Source organism: Anser cygnoides, chromosome 8 (genome assembly GCF_040182565.1).
Source record: "Anser cygnoides isolate HZ-2024a breed goose chromosome 8, Taihu_goose_T2T_genome, whole genome shotgun sequence".
Lineage (NCBI taxonomy): Eukaryota > Metazoa > Chordata > Aves > Anseriformes > Anatidae > Anser > Anser cygnoides.
The window spans coordinates 9954521-9976747 of NC_089880.1; the positions used below are offsets into that span (position 1 = coordinate 9954521).

The 22227-nt window shown below is 40.4% G+C and overlaps 1 protein-coding gene across 4 annotated transcripts in view; it reads right to left on the bottom strand.

The window, feature by feature from the left end:
* Positions 1-22227, bottom strand: part of MTA1 (metastasis associated 1) — an 82668-nt gene that overhangs the window by 19069 nt on the left and 41372 nt on the right. For all 4 annotated transcript variants that reach the window (XM_067001353.1, XM_067001354.1, XM_067001352.1 and 1 more), the window contains exons 9-16: positions 21942-22130; positions 20771-20845; positions 12595-12653; positions 6291-6406; positions 5323-5474; positions 3471-3660; positions 2990-3079; positions 990-1142 (exon numbers count right to left, since the gene is read on the bottom strand). In XM_067001353.1, the coding sequence (XP_066857454.1) occupies positions 990-1142; positions 2990-3079; positions 3471-3660; positions 5323-5474; positions 6291-6406; positions 12595-12653; positions 20771-20845; positions 21942-22130 (1024 nt within the window). The remainder of the gene's footprint in view (positions 1-989; positions 1143-2989; positions 3080-3470; positions 3661-5322; positions 5475-6290; positions 6407-12594; positions 12654-20770; positions 20846-21941; positions 22131-22227) is intronic.

Consider the following 22227-nt stretch of genomic DNA (forward strand, 5'->3'; position numbering starts at 1 on the left):
GACAGTGTAATTCTACAAGAATAAGACACAGCAGGAGAGAATCCATTTTCCTTCTAAGGAAACGCCTGTAAGGGGACGTAACTTAACTTTTGCTCACCCCTGGGAGGCCAGTAGAGATCTCTCCCGCTCAGAGCCACCTTGAAAGCTAACAATTCCACTCCCCTGTTAAGGAGAAATACCCCTCCATGTCCTCACTCACGTTAAGACATTTGAATAGGCCCTTTTATCCTCATCTGAGGAAAAAACTGCACTTTGTCTTCCCGACAGTCTCAGGCAAGAGCAGCTCTTCAGAACAGAGCCCTGTGTTCCATGCCAGAACATCCTGTGTCTACCTCTCACTTCAAACACCTTCCCCATGCTTTTTATCCTCGGGGAGACGAAGCTCACATTTCACTGAAGAGGTTCTCAGTGACAGGGCCAACAGAAGCAAACGCTCTAGTTCTGAGCAAGGCAGGAGCGGGTTTATGGCACACCAGGTCTGGCACTTCTGCCTCCCTTAACTAATCAGTAGCCTGCCTCTCACACTGCCTCCAGCAGCTTTTCTGAAACCCAGGTGATCCACACATTACAAAGCCACCTGGGAATCACAGCTGCTATACCTACAGGTTAAAAAGCTGTAAACCTCACAAGGAAAAGGAAGCATCTCTGGAAATGGCTATTAAGGTTTTCTTCATACTGCTCATTTAAAAAAAAAAAAAAGAAGGGAAGTTCCTCTCTCGCTGTCCCACTTGCAAGGTTGGTCAAACTAGGCAGAGTTCCACTAACACGGTAGCCTTACGTGCATGTACCACCCAGGCAGCACACATCACGTCACACCCAAAATTAGAAATGGAACAAGCAACTTCTATGAAGGAGAAAGAAATAAAACCCCTACGAATAAGAAACTCTGCATTTATATCTAAGGCTATGATTTTAAACAATATCCTTGCATACTGAAAGGACAGAATAAGCCTACTCAGACAATAGGCATGTTGAAGAAAAATATTTACCATCCATTCCATTGTGTTGTTCGTAACTTCTTTTTCCCAGGATAGTTGGGGACCCATTATTAATGACAGGCGTAAACTTAGCAGGAGTCAGATTGTTGAGAGAACTGGATAAGCTCTTTGCAGGATCTGGTTTCGGAGGACACGGATGAGATTCTGTGGTGAAACAGCAAGGTGTCACTTTCATTAATGAAGATACTGGAATTACAAACCTGAAAGCAACCTGCAAACATCCGCAGTGACAAAGTATACTTCCCCTTATACAGAAATTATCTCAGTCAGTAATTTTGATTGAGGATTGCTATTTATATTGATCATTTTAAGTATATTTAGGAATTCACTTCTACTGAAGATGTTAAAATCAATTTCATAACATCCACTGGACCATATCACTATCCTAAAATAAGAGCTGATAACAAGAGCACTTTGTATTTATTTCCAAAACACTGTTCTTCAATAATCTGCTATAATTTCTGGCCTACTCTGTATTAAAAGCTATCTTTGGGCAGTCACACAGCACCCCTAAACTCTGAGAAAATGACAACTTTACCAGTTTAGCAAGGTTTGTAAAAATATAGTTTTTAACTGGCTGAACAAGTGAGGATACAGAGCACCACTAGAAAGAACACAGAGTCTGAATTCAACCTTTTGGCTGAGGCAGAGACCAAGCACAGGCTGTCCAACAGAAAAGGTTTCGAGAAAGCTACAACAGCAAACGAGAGCTTCAAATGAGTGGCTCTCTCAGCCCCAACAGCAGGGTAACATATGATGTAAAGTGCACTGAGCTCCAAAAAGAGAGCTACGTTCTCACCAATCCATCAGCCTCCCTCCACTTCCTCCACTCCCCTCTCCCTATACAACAGTCACAGATCCTGACACGGCGCTACTGAATTTGTGCTCAGGTGAAATCTCAAAATGTATTGTTACATGCTCCACAACTATTAAGAGCGGGATTTTATTCAACAGCAAAAAATCTCTCTTTATTTGCTTTATGTGGTCGTGCCATACATACCCAAAGGTTTCCCAGTCTGTGTATCTCATCAGTATTCAGCACTTAAGCACAACACTCAACAGAGAAGCAGTAAATATTTAATAAACCCTCAGCCTTACAATATTTCATCAACAAAAATGTTCAAAGAAACATAAAATTAACTCCAGTGTTTCTTATCAGAGTAAAAAGGCAATCAATTTCCTTGATAATCTGGAAGCCTTCAAAAGACCATGGTCCAAGCTAGCTTTCCGTGGTTAGACTCCTGTTAGACTGCTGTTACACCCTCAGACTTGGCTTCAGGGTATCTCTAACAACCAGCAGCACTAGGAAAAATTATTTGTAGTCAGAGCTGGTATATCATGTATCTGGCTGCTTCCAACACCTAAAAACTTACACTAAGATCCAAGACAGAGCTACTTAGTACTCCACCACACATCAGCTGCAAGAGAGGTCCAAGTATTCAAGAAAACAGTAGAAAACAAGATGAAAATTAAGATGAACAGAAGCATATGCCCCATTGTCTGGCTCCTACACAAGAACAGCCAGCAGCTGATTCACAAGCTCTGCTAAACCTGAACGGTGCTGTGCTAAACCTGAAAGGCTCCCTGGAGGACCCAGCTGTAGTAACTGCCTTCAGAGTGCCCTAAAATTGGAATAACGGACTGACCAATTGTTCCCAAAACATGACATTTTTGCCTCCATTAGCAGAGGGCAACCTGTCCACACATGCATGAGAGACCACAGCAAACTGTGCCATGTCCCACCCCTCGTGTAAAAAAGCTTCAGCTGCAGCTCAGCAAGCCCACAGTGGACTGGAGCAACTAGGTCTGTCAGACAGGAAAAGGGAGAAGTTCACAGGGAGGTCTTCAATTTTATTTTATTTTTTTTTCTTTTAATCCAGAACCAGTATCTAAACCCAAAATAACAGGGAAAAAGAAAGAGCTAGCAGAATTAGCTAGTAGGGTTTTCTGTTTATTTTGTGAGGGTATTCTTTTGTTTGTTTTTTAAATACCTAAATACCGGAGTACTGCTTCTAAAGGCTTTCGAACCACTTGCTTTAATAGCAATGGGTTTTCTGATGCCTCTGGTAAACGTGCTGTGCCTGTAAAACAAACAAAAAGAATTAGAGGGCAACGACACTTAGATATTGTAGTAGAACTAAGTGAATAACTCAAGTGTTCAGAAAGAGCTTTCCAATCAAAAAGGGCATTTACAGGTTGCATGCATGTCTTGGCAACAGGACGCAAATGCAGGAGAATGCTAAAGGTACTAGCAAACAAGAATATTTTAAAACAAATAACTCATGAATTTTCACAGTATTTGTCTAGCCTGTCATCAGTTAGAACACTCTACAAGTAAAGCCAGGTTTTGTGGGAGCGCTAACTGAGAGCAAAAGAACACCAGGAAGCTGCAGCTCAAACTTAAATACGTAAAGGAATCTCAAAGGGCTCCTTTGCCCTTTGCAAGTAGGTGCCAGCTGCGTCACCACTCACATTCTGCTTTGATTGCTGCGCTGTTAATAGGCAGATAGGGATGTCTTGCAGCATGCCAAGGGCGTAAGATATCTCGACATAAACGTCTGGCAATTCTTGTCAGTTTTGTTGTATGGAGATAAAAAGCTTGTCGTGTCTTCATAGCAAACTTGGGGCTCCCACTGTTTCGTACTGGCACACCATGAGGACTCTAAAAATAAAGAAAAATAAATATAATTTTTAAGAGCATGGCCTTAAAGAAGAGAAACTGTATAAAATCACTTTCAACTACTGATACACAGACATACGAACAGCAACAGTACTATAGAAAAAAATATTTTCAACACAGCTATTTACCATTTCCCAAGTCTTATCCATCAACACTTGCAATTTTCTTCCAAAATGCTTTCAGGATAAAACAAAGGTAAACATTTTCTCTTCACAGGTATGTAGTCAATTCTGTACTGTCCTCAATTTTAAAGCAAGGATTCAAAAGCCAGGCCGAAAGAAGTTGCCTGATGTTATCACGATTTAGTACTTAACAGGGTCAACGGCAAGACTCACAGACTTTGGGTGCTTCAAGTTGCTCTGGATATATAATGCAAACTCCTTATAACAAATCATTTGTAGGAGGGAGAACAACACCAGAAAGCAGCTGTATGGCCAATTTACATCACAAACTCACCTCCCAAAGCAAACTTACAGCATGCAGGAACTTTTTTGTCTCAAAGCTGCAGAAATTTGTTAAATTCTTACTCTGAACTCAATTTACAGAGCAGGCAAGTATTCACTACATGTAATAAAGAATAATACAGAAAGACATTTATCTAGTACAGAGAGCAAAAGCAGTATCTTTTTTAATAAAAGCAACAAAGCAAACCAATCAAATGGTGAAAGTAGTATCTTGTTATCTCAAACCTGCCTATGGGCAGAAAATAAGAGGAAATTTCAGCTTGGGAAGAACAAGGATTTCCCCTCTCAGACTGTTTGCATACTTTTTAACTAACAAACGAGCTATAGGGCTGATAAAACCTGACAGCTATCTCAGCAATTAAGCAGCTTCAGAGGGTAAACAGAATGCTGGAAAGGACAGAGGCTAAAGGAAAGAAACAGAAAAGGAAGGCAGCAATAGGAAAGACTAGGAGAGGGGAAAGAAATAATCTAAAACCAAAGTGCACTGTGTACTATCCTTCTATCCATAGCTGCTGTTGTGATGCAGCCATTCTTTCCAGTAGCCCAACATACAATGCTTCAAGACTAAACTTTCTCTAAATTCAGAAAAATTCTGAGAATTTTTTTAATAAATACACTACAAAAAATGAAGCTCACGAAATGCTTAATCAAAGACTAAAAAAAAAAAGAGGGTTAACTGGAAAAAAATAGGAAGAAGAGGAATAACAAGATAGGGGATCTCTAAAAAGCTACTAGCTAATTGGGATATCTAATTTTGAGTGCGCCTTAGGAAAGGGAACAGCTTTCAGGAAATAATGAATTCCTTTATGGAAAATTAGTCCTCTTCCTCCTGCAGCAAAAATCATGGAAAGAGAATATCAGAAACATTGGCTGGCATTCCAATTTTTTTCCATGAAGTTCCTGAAGTTATCCCATGCAGTTGATGGCTAGTTTGCTAAACAAATAATGTGGGTTTTTTCTTTCCGTGGGGGCGGTACTTGGCAACAAATTGCATATAGCTGAAGTCAACATGCCAACTTTTGCAAGTGATAAAAAAAAAAATCAAACTCAAGAACAACAATGGAGGTTGAAGGCATTCTTTTTCTTAAATATTTAAGAACAGTGAAGAATTGATTACAAATTACATCATCTAACTTTCCAGACAAGATCACCAAGCAGCCTTTTTTTTGCTAATACCTACCAAATTATTGCGGTTTGGTCCTGGTCTCTCTCCATCTAACCGTGTTGGCATTTTCAAGCCACCGTATTTCTTCCAGTACGTCCAACAGGATGCACAGAGGCGACACTGCATGTTAGGGGGACCCCAAGAATACCACTGGTAAGACTGTGTGGCTAGAGATAACAAAGGTGGAAATTATATATATCCTTAAACAGGATCACTTTTCAGAGCTTATTCTCTTTAGAACCATCATAAAAGAATACCCACACAAAGACAGTGCAAATCTCAAACAGACCTTAAAAACCTGCTGATGGCCTTATTGCCATCACCACTGTTACATGTACTTGTTATTTCAGTGAAATCAATTACATACATTAAAACCCTTTTCAAATATGAACAGAAAAAACGCGTACTAGGATGGGAAAACATCCTGCCAACAAAACTGAAAGCTCTTGTTTTGCAAGACTGATAGACAATTTCTACAGAGAAGGATAGAAGATTCTCTCCAAGAACTCCCTAATACATTAATTTAACAATGGAAGAATGAAAGGTAAGTCCGTGACTTGACTTCTCATGCAGTCTTACATTCCAGCATCTCTAAAGGCTCCCCATAAAGGAGGGCAAGCATTAGTGTATTAGTACCAGACAGCAGACCAAATACACTGATATCCCATATTTTGGAATCTACTCAAAAATAATGAAAAAATTGTCAAGTTCACAGCTTGGTGATTAAAATCTTTGCTCAACAGTAAATGTCCTATATAATTGTAGGTAGCTAACTCCCCCTTAGGTACTTCACAATTATATTTATGCTAAATCAGTAACTCCAAAACCACTTTTGCTGAAATGTTGCTTATCAAATTCTGTCCCCCCACCATTTCAAAGCCTTCTCCCCCCTGCTCCCTCCTCCCAAGCACAGCTTTTACTTTACTGCTTGCAATACAGCACTCGCTCTCTATGCACAAGTGCTATGTTCACATGTCACTTACTATAACAGCTTTCACAGGCCCGTCCTGCTCCCGTGTTCTGTGCCTGTACTCCAGTACCATTTACCACTCCTGGTTTGACATTATTTACATTGATCTGGTTGGGGTTTGGCTTGTTACTTAAAACACAAAGCAAAAAGGAGGACAAACATTAATCAAGGCATGCAATTTCCTAGGAGACTTAACAACATGGCCCAAAATATTTGAAATTGAAGACCGAAATTTTGTTCATCGTGTGGCTTTCAGAACAAGGAGCTGTACTTACCAGCAATCTACCTTTCATGAATACACTCTCCAACGTCCACATTATATTAGTTCAATACCATTTAAGAGACCAAAACCATTTAAAAACAACAAACCACTGAGGCAAGGCAGGTATCTTAATTACCATCCTGAACATTCTGATCAAGCTGACAAAATGATCCTATCTACAGATCTCTCCCTGTCCTCAACATGAAGGATATTTTGTGTGAATCTCCAAGAGGCAGCACGGGGGATGGAGAAGGAGAAGTAGGCAGAGAAAGACCCCTGTTTTATTCAGGGAAGGATAACCCTATACTACAGTCACATACATATTTTCACATTGTCTTACTGTAAAGGTTTGCAGTACATAGCCACAACTTGCACAAGAACAAATTACATCTCTGGACCTAACATACAGAGGTGATCAGGTATACAAGCTTTCATCAAGTCTTAATCCACGATCTGAGCTTTTCCTAGGAAACATCTAAGCTTCTGCTAAATGCAGGAAGTCCAGAAGTTTAACAGCCACAGAGCAAGAAGTCCATTGACATTTGTCATTAATACATTCTGATTTAACAACATCACCTCCACTCATCCCTACGTGCTGCTAAAGATGTTGACTCAGGAACAAATGTTAATGGCAGAAGCTGGGAATAGAAGGACAAACAAAACCTTGGCACAAAGACCAGTACGAAGAGTACAGGCACTGCAGAGGAAGATGCCAGAGAGGGAAAAGGAGACATTCACAAAGCCCTTGGCATGGGAGGGAACAAGAAGCACAGTGAATCCATATTGCGGGGACAGGACATCTGGGGAATGGAAGAAGGTGGGACATACAAGAAGTTTCATTGAAGTAGTATACACAAAGAATTTACAAAGACACGAGGACTCCAAGCTGTTGTGAGGAGCTCAGCTTAGAGATGCAACAAAAAGCAGGCAGCCTTTGGTGCAGGCTTTTGAATAAAAGCCCAACCTCTAATGCCAGTTACGTTTCACCCATACTCTCTTACCTGAAAACTGAAGGGAGTGGGCATATTCTTTTTATTTCCAATTAATAAACTAGTAAATCCACATATTCAATTCACATAGTGGACACTGCAGATGGCAAGAGATCTGCAGACCCGGTGCAACAAAGGGACAGTTGGAAGAGGGGAGCTCACGCCACCCTGCATTTTGTTCTGGAGTGTCACTACAGTAACCTGCTGCAGCACAACTTTTGCCGTGAGTCACTAGCAAACCCCATGTGCAAACACGACTGAGATGCTGCAAAACAAACGGCCCTCACAGATGCACAGTTATCAGACATGCCTGCTCCACAGACAGAATAAAAGACTGAAGCAAGGAAAACTAAAGGCTCCGCTCTGGGTTTTACACCTCGACATAAGGCATGTGGCTTCCCTTCCACACATCGATTTATCCTCTGAGAAGCAGCACTACAGGAGGCTGAAATCCATCAGCAGAGCGCACAAAAGGCTTTGTTTTTCGAGCAGTGTGCTGGGAAGCCCCGATGGGTGCAGTTGTAAGCAGCTGAGAACAGGACCAAGCGTTGGCATGCACGGCCAGAGCACTGGGCTCACGTGTGGAAAGGAGGCTGAGAGCCCGGCTGTTCTCCTCCCAAGAACCCTTATCAAACGTGCATTTCAAACCCAAGTGAAAGCAGTGAGTGGGTGTGGGTGAAAGCCGACCCCCAAGATTAGCACGCTGTAGCTGTGACAGTAACTTCCCACTTGGGGATTTTGGAAGGCTGCAACGAAGGTAGCTGCAACAAGCACCACAAAGTGTCCTGGCCCCAAGCTGAGGTTAAGTGTCACAGTGGGTGACCATCAAATTTAGGCAGCTGTTTTCATCTGACGAGAAGCAAAAAGTCCCCAATTGTTGGTGATTTGTTAATTAAACTTGTTTGATATCACCAAAGCCTGCTGCAGCTATTAACAAGAGAATTAGATGAATAACTGTATGAATCATTAGGCAACTGATGAAGCTGAAGTGAAAAATGCAAATAAGGTACTGAGAATATTGATGGTGTGGTAAACTATCATTTCCATTTCTTAAATCAGGAGTGGAAGCCTTTTAAATGGGTTTCAGCTGTGATGGAGCACTCAGTTATGCTATAACAGGGATTACAAAGCACACGTTTCTGGGCTGTCATGCAGAACAGTCTCAAGTAGAGAGATGAAGATGATAAAGCACATGCAGAAAGACGACAACCATCATATACTGAAGCCACACCACAAAACAAACAAACAAAAAAACCCATAAGATATTCCTGAGCCATGCAGAACACTGAAATCCTCTCACTATATAACTAACATTTGAGCCACAGCACAATAATAAAATTTTAGTGGTTAGAAGTAACTATAAACTTAACACCATCAGGGAATGTTTCCAGATATTCAAGAAACCACAATTGTTCTGCTGCATCTAGAACTAGTAAGAAATAAAGGCTCAGAAATAAGGAATAAGAACAACGTTTAATCCTTTCTAGGGACAATTTATGCTGTCTGCATTTAGGCATCTAATTCAAGTGTCTGGATTCCTTACCCAGGCAGCAGAGTGGTGAGCTCTCATCACAGCTCTCACAATTCTAAGAACGGGTCTAATGACTGCTCGGCAATGCTTTCTGAAAATTAAAAGCTTTCTCCAACAACGTTGGTGAAGGTCACTGTTTTAACTAGCACAGCTACAGAGAAAGACCAGCATCACACTTGTAAGTTTTCCCAGCTACAACAGACCTCTGCACCATTAAGCAGGGAAGGAGAAAAGTCCTGCTCCTCAGGCAAAGGACAACGAAGAAACACATAAAGGAATCATCTTCAGCTTGTTAAGCAGTCTCTCCTTGCAGTGATAGAAAGCTTTGACCTAATCCTCCAATTTTCCTGTTGGCTTAAAAAAGAGGCAGAGGAAAACATTCCCCTACTTATGATGTTTGTGAGGCAGCATTCATGGGTTGTGAAAGTGCTTTGAGATTCTTGGATAAAATATTCCAAGTAGAACGTATTAATTTGCATTTACAGATGCAGTTAGAATTTACATTTTATATCAATATATTTTAGAGACTGGGGACTGTATTGGGCAATTCGTTCTTCCCTTGCTGTTCTTACCACTTCTGATATCATCTAGATCAAAGCAAAAGAGAGAAAAGCCACACAAAACTGCATGTCTCAGCCTTCACGATTTGCAGATGTCCTAATCCCAAAAAGCAGCAGCTACACAACCAGACTGTCATTGAATAGAAGCAAGTAACAGGTGCACATGATGCCCCTAAGATGAGTAAAAACAGAATATGAGTTCCAAGAAGGCTTGAATAATATGTCTGGGGACACACTAGAAGAAGAAACACTGAGACTGGAACGAGAAAGCTCTGTGAGCCCTACAGTCGCACTGGTGGATGGCTGGATGAAAGGAGTAAGAGCATTGAATTATACATTCAGGATTCCACTACTGCTTTATTTAACACAATTCCCAACTAAAACTTTCAGTATTATCTGAATGCAGAATTCAGCTTATTTTATACCTTCCCTTCACCACAGAAGCACACTGGTGTTTTTCAACCTAAGGGATGCCTTACAAACCCATGCTTAGAAACAACGGGTTCAGGCACATCGATTACACGTCTGCCCCAAAACCAGGGCTCTTCTTGGAAGGAACACAACAATTTATGTCCAACACCTAGGATGTTGCCTAAGGACTTGAGAACCTCACAGCAATTACCTGCATTAACTCCGCATGGAGTACCTAGCCTCTCCGTGATTCAGTTCCTCATATTATAAATTTGCAGTACACTTATCAGGTTAAAAAATATCAACTACAAAATTTCACTGATCGATCTTATCTTTCACTGTATAATATGCATGTAGGATGATAAACAAACCTTGAAGGTTGCTTCTGTTGCTTTTCTTACTATTTTTCCCTCCCAATGCTCTAGATTTTTCTGTTAACATCATACAAACAAATGAAATCCCTATCAGTGGAAGTAAGCCAGGGACAAAAAATAAGGTTGTTTGAATTATATCCTTCTGGGTTTCTCTTTGCAAACAATTTTACACCAGTTATTGCTAGAACATTTCACCCAATCAGCTGATATGCTTCTGCATAGGCCTCGTCACCTCCAAAAGAAATTACTTGATGTAGCCTGTCACAACTGGATCATTACGGTTCAAGCCTCAAAACAGGAATGAGCTCAGTAACACGATAAGGACTAATCAATAACATTGATATTTAGATCCTTACACTGTGTATTGCTTTTACAAGCCAAGAATATAATCTTTTTCTAGGTCACAAGGTAATGCACATGCAATATATTCTGTGTGCCAGATCCTGGACTGAAACTTATGTAGAAATGATCCAAAATCTTAGAAATACTTAACTGTTGCCACGTTTACAGGTTTTAATAGGAAAAAAAAAAGCAGCAGAAGCATTCATGTAGGATTGTTAGGTACACAACTGCTACTTTTCCTGATACGTATGAAAGGATATTGAAGGAGGAGATAAATCTGACGCCCGTTTTGTCAATTAACATGCGAGTTAAGGTACAACACTCACAAAATCGGCTGTGGCTGGAAATCAATGCCAGAGACAAAAATAGCAGGCACACAGGTAGAAAGAGACTTTTCCTGAAGCAGAGAGGTAAGCTGCTGATTTGATTACATTCGCTAGATAGCAACAAGAATTATCTTGCTGAGATACAGGGTGGAGGGATAAGATACCACTCCAGACAGTCATTATCAAGTGAGCACTGTAACCTTTCAAATACAAAGCCCTACCTACACACATCATAATCCAAGAGCAGCAGGAAGACTACCGGGCTTTGTCATCTGCAATATCCTTTTGCATTTGCAGTCTAAATTATGCTAGCTTTTCCTTTACAGGCTTATCACATTTTGAATTCATGTTTAATTTGGTGTCCAGAGTCCCCCTGCACAGTAACACCCTCCATAAAAGGCAATACTGTTGAAAAATGACAAGAAATCTATTTGGCTTCACACTGAATCTTACATCTAATTTTTGGTAAATTCACGTGAGATATATTGACACATTTCAGTTAAAAGACTGGCAAAAAAGAAACCAAGGATCCTGTATTTTCACAAGAAGTTAGAGACCATCTTGCAAGCTGAACACGTAAGACTTCATTTTGCCTTAATTAACAGGAATACATAGTAGACCTTCCTAAACATTTGAAAATAAATAACACAAGAGTAAAGGAGTTATTAAGGTCACACATGGGAACGTGTCTGGGAATTAAAGATGAAAAGAGGTAAGGCAGGAGAGATTTGAGTTCCACATTGTAACAGCTGTTGACTGGGTTAAGCAGAGGGAACACAAGTGAAGAAACACAGTTTACTAACCATATATATATATATATGGATATATATAATGTGACAATGTGACATTAGGAAACAACTATGCATTCGTGCTCCACTGATGACAATTAAAAAAAAAAAGATGAATTACTATTAAACAGTTAATTAGCTATCCTTTTATGCATGACCATAGTGACCTGCTACGAAGTCCCCACTCACTTTCTGTATAAAAATAAAAATCAGAAGATAAGTAATGATTGCTTCAGGGTGGCAACGCTATACAGTACGAAGGAAACGAGCAACATGACAGCACAGCATCCTAACCAGGAACGCCCTCAGCTACCCGTGGAGGAAATACCCTGTGCTCCAGAAGCAGCAGGTCAGCTTGTGGGAACAGCTTTGTCTTTTGTACGCTCATAAGCAGCAGCAGAGGCATACTGGGAGGAGTGCTGCTTTGTTCCAGGCAGCTCTGAAATACAACAGCAATCGTGTTGTCTTCCACAGGACTCCAACTTGTTTATTAGCATCTGGGTGCTTAGCATTAACTCAGCTAAAATAAAAAGGAATTCAAGCCTATTTAAGCATCAGCAGAAGGCTCATTATATCGGTAACCTAATTTAGTAACTCTGTGACATTGTTTGTTCAACTATGTCTCTCATTATATAATTAAAGCTAATATATAATACTGGCAGGCCATGGAAACTGCTACACCAGACCCTCTATAATAAAATAAAAAAAACAAAACAATACAGAAAGATACTTACTAGTTGGGTATATACACTTGTTTTAGCTTGCTTTCTGCTTCTGCTGCTTTCAATCGTTTCTTTAAAAAGAAAGAAAAACAACAGAAAAAAGTTAGAATAAAAAGAAAATAAGGGCTATTTTACCTGGGAGTAAAGTAAGTCACCAGTGAAAACGTTAGCACTCATTAACAAACAAGTTTTTTTAATTTCACTGAGCAGCTATCCTTTTCCAACAGGAAAAAAATACTCTGAAAACAATTGTGGGTAGTAAATGACTACATACACAGCACTTCGAAAGAGTTAATGAGATTACAAAACTACCATTTATACAAATTTTTTTTTATTCCCATTCATTCCAATACAAATTCATACATTGTTTGCCCCATAACCCTTTATCTTTCCCTGCACAGAAAGATCCAGCGTATCAGCCTGTGCTTGTCCTCTTTGATAATATGCAACAACCAGATAATAACAAGGATAGCAGAACACCTCCATCATTTTTCCCCAACAGCTGAAGCAATTCAAAGAATTTGAAGGAAGACTTTTTTTGCTGATAGTTCTCTTTTTATTTATGTTTTAACTGATTGAAAACTGACTCACACTGGAGATTTTCTTTAAAACTTAAAAAGGCTACAAGCTTAACTAAAAAACAGACACAGCAACACCCAATAGGTTTGTTAATTATGGTAGGTAATCACTTCACACTAAACATCAGCCATGGGCAAGCCATACATTTGCACTTTCTAAAGGTGAAAGGCTTTAGGTAGACAAAAACTACTGATTATGCCCCTTTCAGATAAAAGGAAATAACCCCGAGGCACAAATCTCAGGGGCCAGGTAGCAAAGAACATCAAGGGGATAAAAAGGGAGAGGTTAACTACACCAAACAATCAGCTCCCCGTTAAAAAAAACACCACCCACCACCTTTCCCAGGAGATATTAAGGAACATCACAGGGTGTGATGTTCGATGAGAAACATGCACAAAAAGTAGCCTTTCAGAGCATGGGTACACACAATTTGTCTCTACATGGCCTTATTTTGGTAAGGCCAGCCATTAACTTCCATCCACGTTTGTGGAACAGGTGGATTATGCGATCCTTCCAATGGTAGGTAGAGAGGCAATTCCCCCAGAACGGTACAGCTCCTTTCCTTTCTGAACATGGCACAAGAAGAAGACAACTAGCAGGAGCTTTACTAACTGGCCAAGAATTCCTTTTATTACTCAAACCTTCACGTTTTTTTTTTAGAAAGAGATATTTGAAGGTTCACATTTCCTCTTTATTACATGAACTAAGTGAATTTAGGGTGAAAGAAACCTCTGGAGGCCTCTACTCCTCTCCTGCTGAAGCAGGGTCCATGCCCTTCAACATCCACGTCAGTAACAGCAGTCTGCAGACAGTAATGACGATGTTTTCCAGACAAACCAGCAATGCAGGGTTTGCTGGGGGTTTTACACATATCCTAGGCAAACAGATTAGTTTAACTTTTTTTCAAATTTATGACATTTTCTTGTGCTTTTTATTTCTATGCAGATACTTTTGCTTTAGTTATTTTCCTTGAGGAAAAAAATGCCTTGAGGCTGCTCACTTATAAAAAAAATAGGACTATACACATTCTCTTTACAGGGACACTACGGACACATAAAAATAATGAAGTAAAAGCTTCCAGTATGCATGAAGCTCGCTTTGATCAGAGGGGCGGTCTTAAGCAACAGTTTTCCATTTGACAGCCTGACAGTTTCTCGCCTAAACTCTCTAGACTCCTAAAGAATTCCCTCTTACCTTTTCCAGCAAATAATAGTCAATCCATCTTAGAAATCAAAGAATGAAGGTGTCAGACAAGAGAACAAGGACTGAGAAAAACAAACAACTACTGGAAGGGATTCAGAGACTATGAGTATGCCTTCAGAAAGCTGCATCCAAAAGCAGACTTCTTGCTTCCCATGTTGGTTGCTTCTATTAAATCTGGTCTCAGACACAAGACAGCTACCCCAAAGCTGTCCTTGAGAAAGCCCAAACAGACCTCATGGAGACGATACTTATCAATCCTGCAGCATTGGAGCAATCAACAATACATTCTGTATTGGCAATCAGTAGGATAATTAAATAGGTTCTCCCTCCGTATAAAGCCCAGAAATTCCACGCTGAGCATTTTCAAAACGCCTTCTGAAGTTGTTTTATCTAGGCATCAACAAGCGCTGTGCAAGTAAGTGGCTCTCCAATAGCACCAGAAAACCTTCTTTAACTTCCAGAGAAATACTACCCCAAAAAAATCCTCCTTCAGTGAGATGCATGGTCATCTTCAGGAGCTGAAGGCTGCTCCACCCTCAGCCTGGACTGGAAAACAAGCCTTCTTCTCCCGCTCTCCCCAGGAATTACAAGGAAGTCTAACATCAGGTGCTGATAAACATTTAAAATACTGCTTGATGAACCTTGTACAAGAATCGTATTTCCTTGAGGCCAAGGCAGGAAATTCAGGGAACTTGCACTGGTAGAGAACTCTTTTGTTTTGTTTTTTAAATTTCCACCAGATTTCTAGTGCAAATTGTTGGGGGGAAAATAGCTGCAGTGTTCTTGACAAAAGCTCCCAAGGGCGCTATCTAGAGACATTATGTTGTGACAGTCTTGGAAATCTACGAGCAGAAAAGCTTCATGCAAACACAAAGCATTTCCAGCAGCTGAAATATTCTGATATCCACAACGTAAAGTCATTTGCCTCGGAGGCACGGTTAATTTAGCTTGTTAAGCAACATTTTCGTGAAGTAGTGATGAATGCTAACCTCACACCAGATTTTGCTCATGACTGATGACCATGGTGCAAGCTCTAAGCTAATAACTGCCACAGGTCACCTGGGCCTAGCAATACCCCCTTATCTCCTACAGCTGCCGTGAAATCAAAGCACAAGCCATATGAGATGTTCTGCCTTTATTACAGAGCAGGATACCAGGATACCAGAAGGTTCCACAATGTACTGGGGCTAAGAAGAGGTTGGTTTTGCACTAAGCATTTGTGGCCGTGAAGAATCAATAGAGCAGATTTCATGAGCTTCCTATTCCGACAGTGACTGAAAACAGAAGGTACAAAGAAAGGTGCCCGACACGTAGTCCCACACAACTTCAGCACAGTCCCTTCACAGAGAAGTGCTTTCCTAGGTCCTTTGCCAGTTATCAGTTGATTTGTGCCTGAAGCATATTTATGCTATAAATTCTTAATGTTGCTGGATGTAGTTAGGAATGTTCTCATCCACAAAAAAAAAACCAACATCCTGAGCATTTGTAACTTCTTCTAGAAGCTTGGCCTAAATGAAATCTTTTGTCTCTGAGTTATTTATAATTACATATCTTAAGTATATCCTCATACTTACCTCATATTTTCCCTATCTATAACAGGGAGATGTTACCAACTTTTTTTTTTTTAATCCCACAGAGACCAAGGGATTAAAATACTTTAAAATCCTGTACATTCAAGCTGGTGCAAACACCTCTCCTTTACATAGCCTCTCCCTGGATTTAACATCTTTCATTCTAGAGTTTGAAAGAGTCTTAAAACGTGACGTATCACAGCAAAGAAACATTTGTGGGCATTTTCTAAAAAGTGAATGGCTTATAAAGAGAAAATAACAGAAGAAACAGGAATGCAAGAGATATTTCAAGGTCTGCAATGCAAGAGTTGGGTTGGTAGATGGTGCAGGGGCAGCTCAGATACCCTCTAATACTTAGCCTCTTTTGGTTCATGCTGGGGAAGAAGAATAGCCTCTAACTTGCACTTTCTGGATTTAGGGGAAAACTTTCACACTGCTTTCCTGCCCCCCAAAAAACCTCTGAGCACACACACGAGTGCTGCTGGGAGGCAGGGGGGAGGCAATTAGTCCACGATGCAGTTGGCAGAACTGCTTCCAGCTGCCTGAGCTCCTGCAACACATCTCAGCACTGGCATGCAGTACCTACAGTCTCTGTCACTTGCTTGCCAAAATTACCATAGTTCCATGTTACTGTAGGCTTACTAGGAGGTGTTTTGGGATAACATGTCCTACGTCTATGGAAAAGCATTTCTTTTATGTTATTTCTATTCTCCTAGCACGCAGTACTTTATGAAGGCTAGTACATTAAGATGTCACACACAGCTCTTGGCTAGGTACAAAGGTTAGCTTTCCTTAATAAAGATGTTATCTAACTGCATCAAGACTTACCCAGAGCTCCACCCTTTGCACTCCCTACCTCATGTAGTCATATTTAATGGCACTTGCACTTCTCCATCTTCTCTTTTACATTTGTTTTTTTTTCAATGCCGTGCATACCTTAAAACTGATTCTGTCTCTTCCTCCTAATTCATCTTTGACATGCTGCAATTTTAAACTTCCATGTAACAAAAAGACAACAGAGTAGAAATTTGTAATGCTTGATCTTCCTTTTGGAAGTTTCATGCTCAAGCACAAATGAAAAAGTAAAATTGAAGTCTAACTCTAAAAAACACATAAAACTAATTCAAATGATCATTTGTCACTGCCATGCCCTGAGCAATTCTCAAGTGCATCTCAACAGCTGGAGAGTGGTATGCTTTAAAGGTTTCAGGACTTCCCCTCCTGTTACACAACACAGCAAAAGCACTTGGATTTTAAAACTAAAAACAAAAAATCATCCTGGAACACACAACTGCATAAAAACACAAATTTCATTTTGAATGAAAACATAGGCACGCCCAAACATCACGGAACTTTTAAAGAGCTTTGGAATTGCTGGGGAAAGCCACCACCAGCAGTTAGCCAGTGGATGCAATTTCAAACCTGTCCAAATCAGAAATATATGCTCTTGTGAATTGACATGTGAAATCTGACTCAAAAAAAAAAAAAGATGCATTCAAACAAGATATGGGATACTGAATTTGGCCTTTCCCTCATTTTCTTCAGGACAACTCTGAAAGAACTGCTTTGGGGATCACTTTGGACATACATTCAGGACCGTGCATCGGACCATGATTTCTGTGCTGACACTGCAGGAGAATTATTCCTTCTCAAGCAAGTCTCTGCTTGTAGGGTTTGACCTCCTCTTGAAGTGACTGAACTTCTAGTTAATGCTGTTAAGTGTCGGAAGTAAGGTGGAGTTCAAGCCAAATAGAAATCACTGTGTAAGAGATCCAAGAACATGCTCCAAAAGAGGTCATTTTGCATCCATCTCACGTTATGCTACCCACAAGACAAGGAAATGCTATATTAAGTAGGAATACCAAGCATCACGCCTTCTTCTTCCCCTCCATACAAGCACAAACACTTGTGTATGCCAGCACACCTTCTGTTATTCGCGTCCAGATTGATCTGACTACTGGAATTCTTGGTTTAGGCTTGCATAGGACTCTGCACTACCCTTACTGTTCAGTTCTGAGAAAAGGCCTTTTGTGAAAGTCAGCTCAAAATTTAGCTTCCTCAAAGTCCAGAAACAGATAGATTCTTCTTCAAGATTATGACAGAGGGCTTTCTTGCTCCAAGAAAATCTCAAAGGAAATACAGAGGGAAGTAAACAGTTCCCACTAACTGGTTTTCAAAACAAGCAGTTTGCTTGTGACAAAACCTTCATTATGAACTTGTATAATTCACAAAAATAGACGGTCTAAACAGATGTTTTTAAGTGCATTCAGCGAAAGAGTCTACAAGAATGAGCAAGTTAAGTTTTTTGGTTTGTTGTGGTTTTAAGACAGTAACATACAGACTTAGAAGGTACTTTAATCATCCCCTTAAAAGAAGGACAAGCGAAAGTGAAACAACTCAGGATACACGCTTGTCATATCCTTACTTAGCATGTTTTCAGTATCTGAAGTATGAAAATGCTGTTAGCCCCAGAACCATTTTGTGGTATTAGGCTAAGGAGAGAATTCACACAGACAAAACACTGAAGAAACAGATGGAAAAAATGGTGAGAGATGCACTTTGTCAAAGACTTAGGGCATGCCAAGTAAAAAATAAATGCAATGCACCATTATTTCAAATACAACTTCCTATGCTTTCTTTGTGGTTATATATAGATAGCTCTCCCAAGCTTTTTATAAATGTTTAATAGTATTATTTGCTTGCACAATCTGGGAATTTGAGATGAAGTCTTCAGCTCAGTTCAAACTTAATTGGTGCGGTATCTCTGTTCTGCAATTTCTACCTGTTCAGCTTATGCTCATGCTCTCTCCTAAGTGCACAGCCTCTAATTGGAAGTTTTCCCCAAATCCCACTCCGTGGTACACTGCTGGGCAGTACACGTGAGGTACAACATTATCACCATTACAGAAAACTCACTGCGTAAGAATACAGCAAAACAATATAAGAAACTGTGCGTGGGGGTGTTACTTTATTGCTGCGAGAACAAATAGAGCTTTTTATGCAACTATCCCCTCTGCAATTTTGTCTTTATAATAAAAAAGTTCATAAAAGTGGAAAGAGCAAAAGAACTTAACCACTTCCTAGGGAAAGCACCATTTCTGTAGCGGTCTCTCCTTCCACAAAATATTTGCTTTTTCTCTGTTGTCTACAACTGGAATCAGCATCTCAAGACCTTGATCTTACTGCTGCATACTACCACCCACCGTGCCCCTAACCCTCCAGAGCCCCCGGGGCTGAAAGCAAACACCCGGACCACAACACTAACCTGTCTCCCACGGTATCCAAGAGTGGGCACCTCTGAACCTCTTGTTTCTCAGCCCCCACACTGTTACATACCTTGAGATGTGCCTAAACAGAACTTCAAAGATGCAAGTGTATCATGGATTTTCTGAGCAGGATAGCGCTGCTTTTGCCTCTAACCGTTCCTAATTCCTACTACTGCTTGCTGGTTTGACTGCACAGGGGTGATATTTCATGCAACAGTCTATTTAAGCTTCTAGTTTTCACTATCAGATAAAATAACTTTCCTTACCTTTTCTGATACCTAGCACATTGCTAGATGGATTTTTATCTTTACAAGAAGAGAGGTGAGATAAAAAATGCACAGAAGGAGAAGACTAACTGATTCATCTCAGTGCAAATACTGAGTACAGTACAGGTTGAGTACACTCAGCTCTTGTCTCCTAAATGGCTATAGTCAGACAGTACAGCAGCACTCACTATACATTTTTTCTCCACCACGACAGCTTCCACCACTGTCCCACCAAGCATTTCCTTATCAGAAGGAAAAATTTCCATCCAGGAATGAGCTTGGAAAATATAGGAATGAGGATGCAACTATTAATGCTGCTTAGTATTATTTAAAAAAAAAAAAAGGTAATACAGAATTAATTCAAAAAGTATTCTGATTTGTCCTGAGTCGCCCTCTGTAATTTAAGCAGTATTGCAATCAGAAGATCGCACCGCAGACCTTGGTGGCCAAGTACATGCCAAATACCGGTCAATGCCCCAGGCATTGCATCTTTATCATAGGCTGTGTATCTAATGAAGCAAGTCAAGGCAGGACATTACTGTGCCTACACGTTTTGTAATACTTTAAATAGATGCCTAAACATTATACTGATAATTACCATAAAAAATACATTATTTATTTCTCCCTTTTAATTAATTTTCCTATTAAATATTGTAAATATTTTTCAGTAACCGATATTCTAAAGACATTTTGCATGTTTCTTGCATTGTGCTTTCGTTATTTAAGGTACCAAGCAACCTTTGTATTTAAACAAGTAGGAGATAAAAATTACTGTAAACACTAGTCAAAGTTGATTCTCAAGTATAATGAGTCTGGGAATTTGAGCCATCAATGCTTCCCAAACGCTCTACTTACAGCACTTCCATGGGGGAGATTCCTTGCGTCTGCAATCAAAGTCATGGACAAGCAGAGGTGGGGGATAATGATGATTGCCTGTTGTACAGCTACTGCCCACTCCCCCATAAAAAGCTAAAACTGAAATTACTGCTGACCTTGAACAGAGTTATTGGCAGAGATTAACTGTACACTCTTCCTCAAGCTACTGAATTCCAAAACAGACATTTGAAAGCTCCAAGTAAAGTAGCAGCAAACATGAAAAAACCACAAATGACAATGCCACAAGTATTTATCTACAGAATGGCTGATGAATTTAGCGACAAGAGATTATTTGGTGCTTCAGATGATTACAGAATCCACCTATAGGAAAGGCTGAACCCCACAAAGAAGAACAAAGCAACTGCTTGGTTTCAGCGGCAAGTAAAACAGCTTCTCTTGGAATGAAAGAGGTGATTCTGACTCTTACCTGCTGAACGTATCTGTCTGTCGTTTTCCACATATAGTAATACTCTATTATGCTTGTTAAGGACTTCCATGGGAGCTAAGGACATAAAGGAAAAGCAACAGTCATTGCAGGGAGCTGGCACACAGCCTCACTGAAATTCACGGGATTCCTGTGACAGACAGCTTAAAGCAGAGTTTGCAACTACTAACCCTGCTAGCAAAAAAAAAAAGTGTCTGTTATCTCCTAAGGACATTAGATGCACATGGGCCCCATGATAAATTAAATGGCCTTTCAAAAAACAGCGCTTTCAGTGTAGAAACAGAGCACGTTACAGGTAAATCTTCATGCTGCACTGGCTCCACAGTAAACCATTCAAGAGAGGCACAATGTGGAAGGGAGCCCACTGGCTCAGACAGTCTTGCTGCTTGAGCAAAGACTCGAGCAAGAACCAGTTATCACAGCTCCAGTTTTCTCCGCTCCTATGTAGCTGGCCTATAAAAATAATAAAATAATAACTACTAACAGAAATGTGCCATACCAGCTGTTCTCTGCGTGAAAAGCACAAAGCTTTCAGCAGGACCACAGAGTGTTGTGCTGCTTCCAAGTCCCTCCATCTAAAAGATTAGAGCACAGGACAGGCAACACTGACACTACTCGCTTTGTTCTGAGGACTCGAGGCGTGATACAGTGAAACTTGGCTCTCTTTACAGTGCTCCATTCAAACTGCAGGCTGAACACCTAGGGTGGAGATTCGGCCAAACTGCAGGACACTTCCCCTGAATGCCCAAGATTCCTTTTTAAAACTTTCACAGAGCCTTTTTTGAAATAACGTAAGAGTGACTAAATTTTCATTTTTCAGAAGGCTCAATACTCTTTCAAATACAAATTAATCTACAGTAGCCAGGCTGTCACAACACTTTCCTAAATCCTCTCCCAGCGGTAGTGGAGCAGACTATTTTAAATTAACATCTCTGAAGGAAAATCTATCATTGGTGATTTGAAATTCTGACTGTACAGCAGGCTGTCTTCAGTATGAGGTCTGCTTTTCCCCAATTTACTGCAAGGCACATGCTCCAGTCCAAAGCCCTCCTCTTCAAAACAAAGACAAACAACTCTGTTTAGACAAGCTGTAAACCAGCTGTCACTGATCAGACCCAGTCGCACCACGTGGGCCCCCATTTTACATACTTACAAAATCTTGCTGAATGTCAGTGAAATCTTTTCCGTATTTTTCTAGTGCTTCCTCGAAGAGGTTTGCCTCCGAAGCAGACCACTCCTCCATTTCATCTCTGCACAGGACTGGCCCACCTTGTGGCACAAGCGCAGAGATTGCCTTGGAAATGTCATAGACATTTTTGTGCAAAGTGTCCATCGCGTGGAACTACATCGTCGTAAAAGAGAAAAACAAACATAAGGACAAGCATCCAGGGGGGGAAATGCTTAGCAATGAAACAGCAGTAACACAAACAACGCAGTGA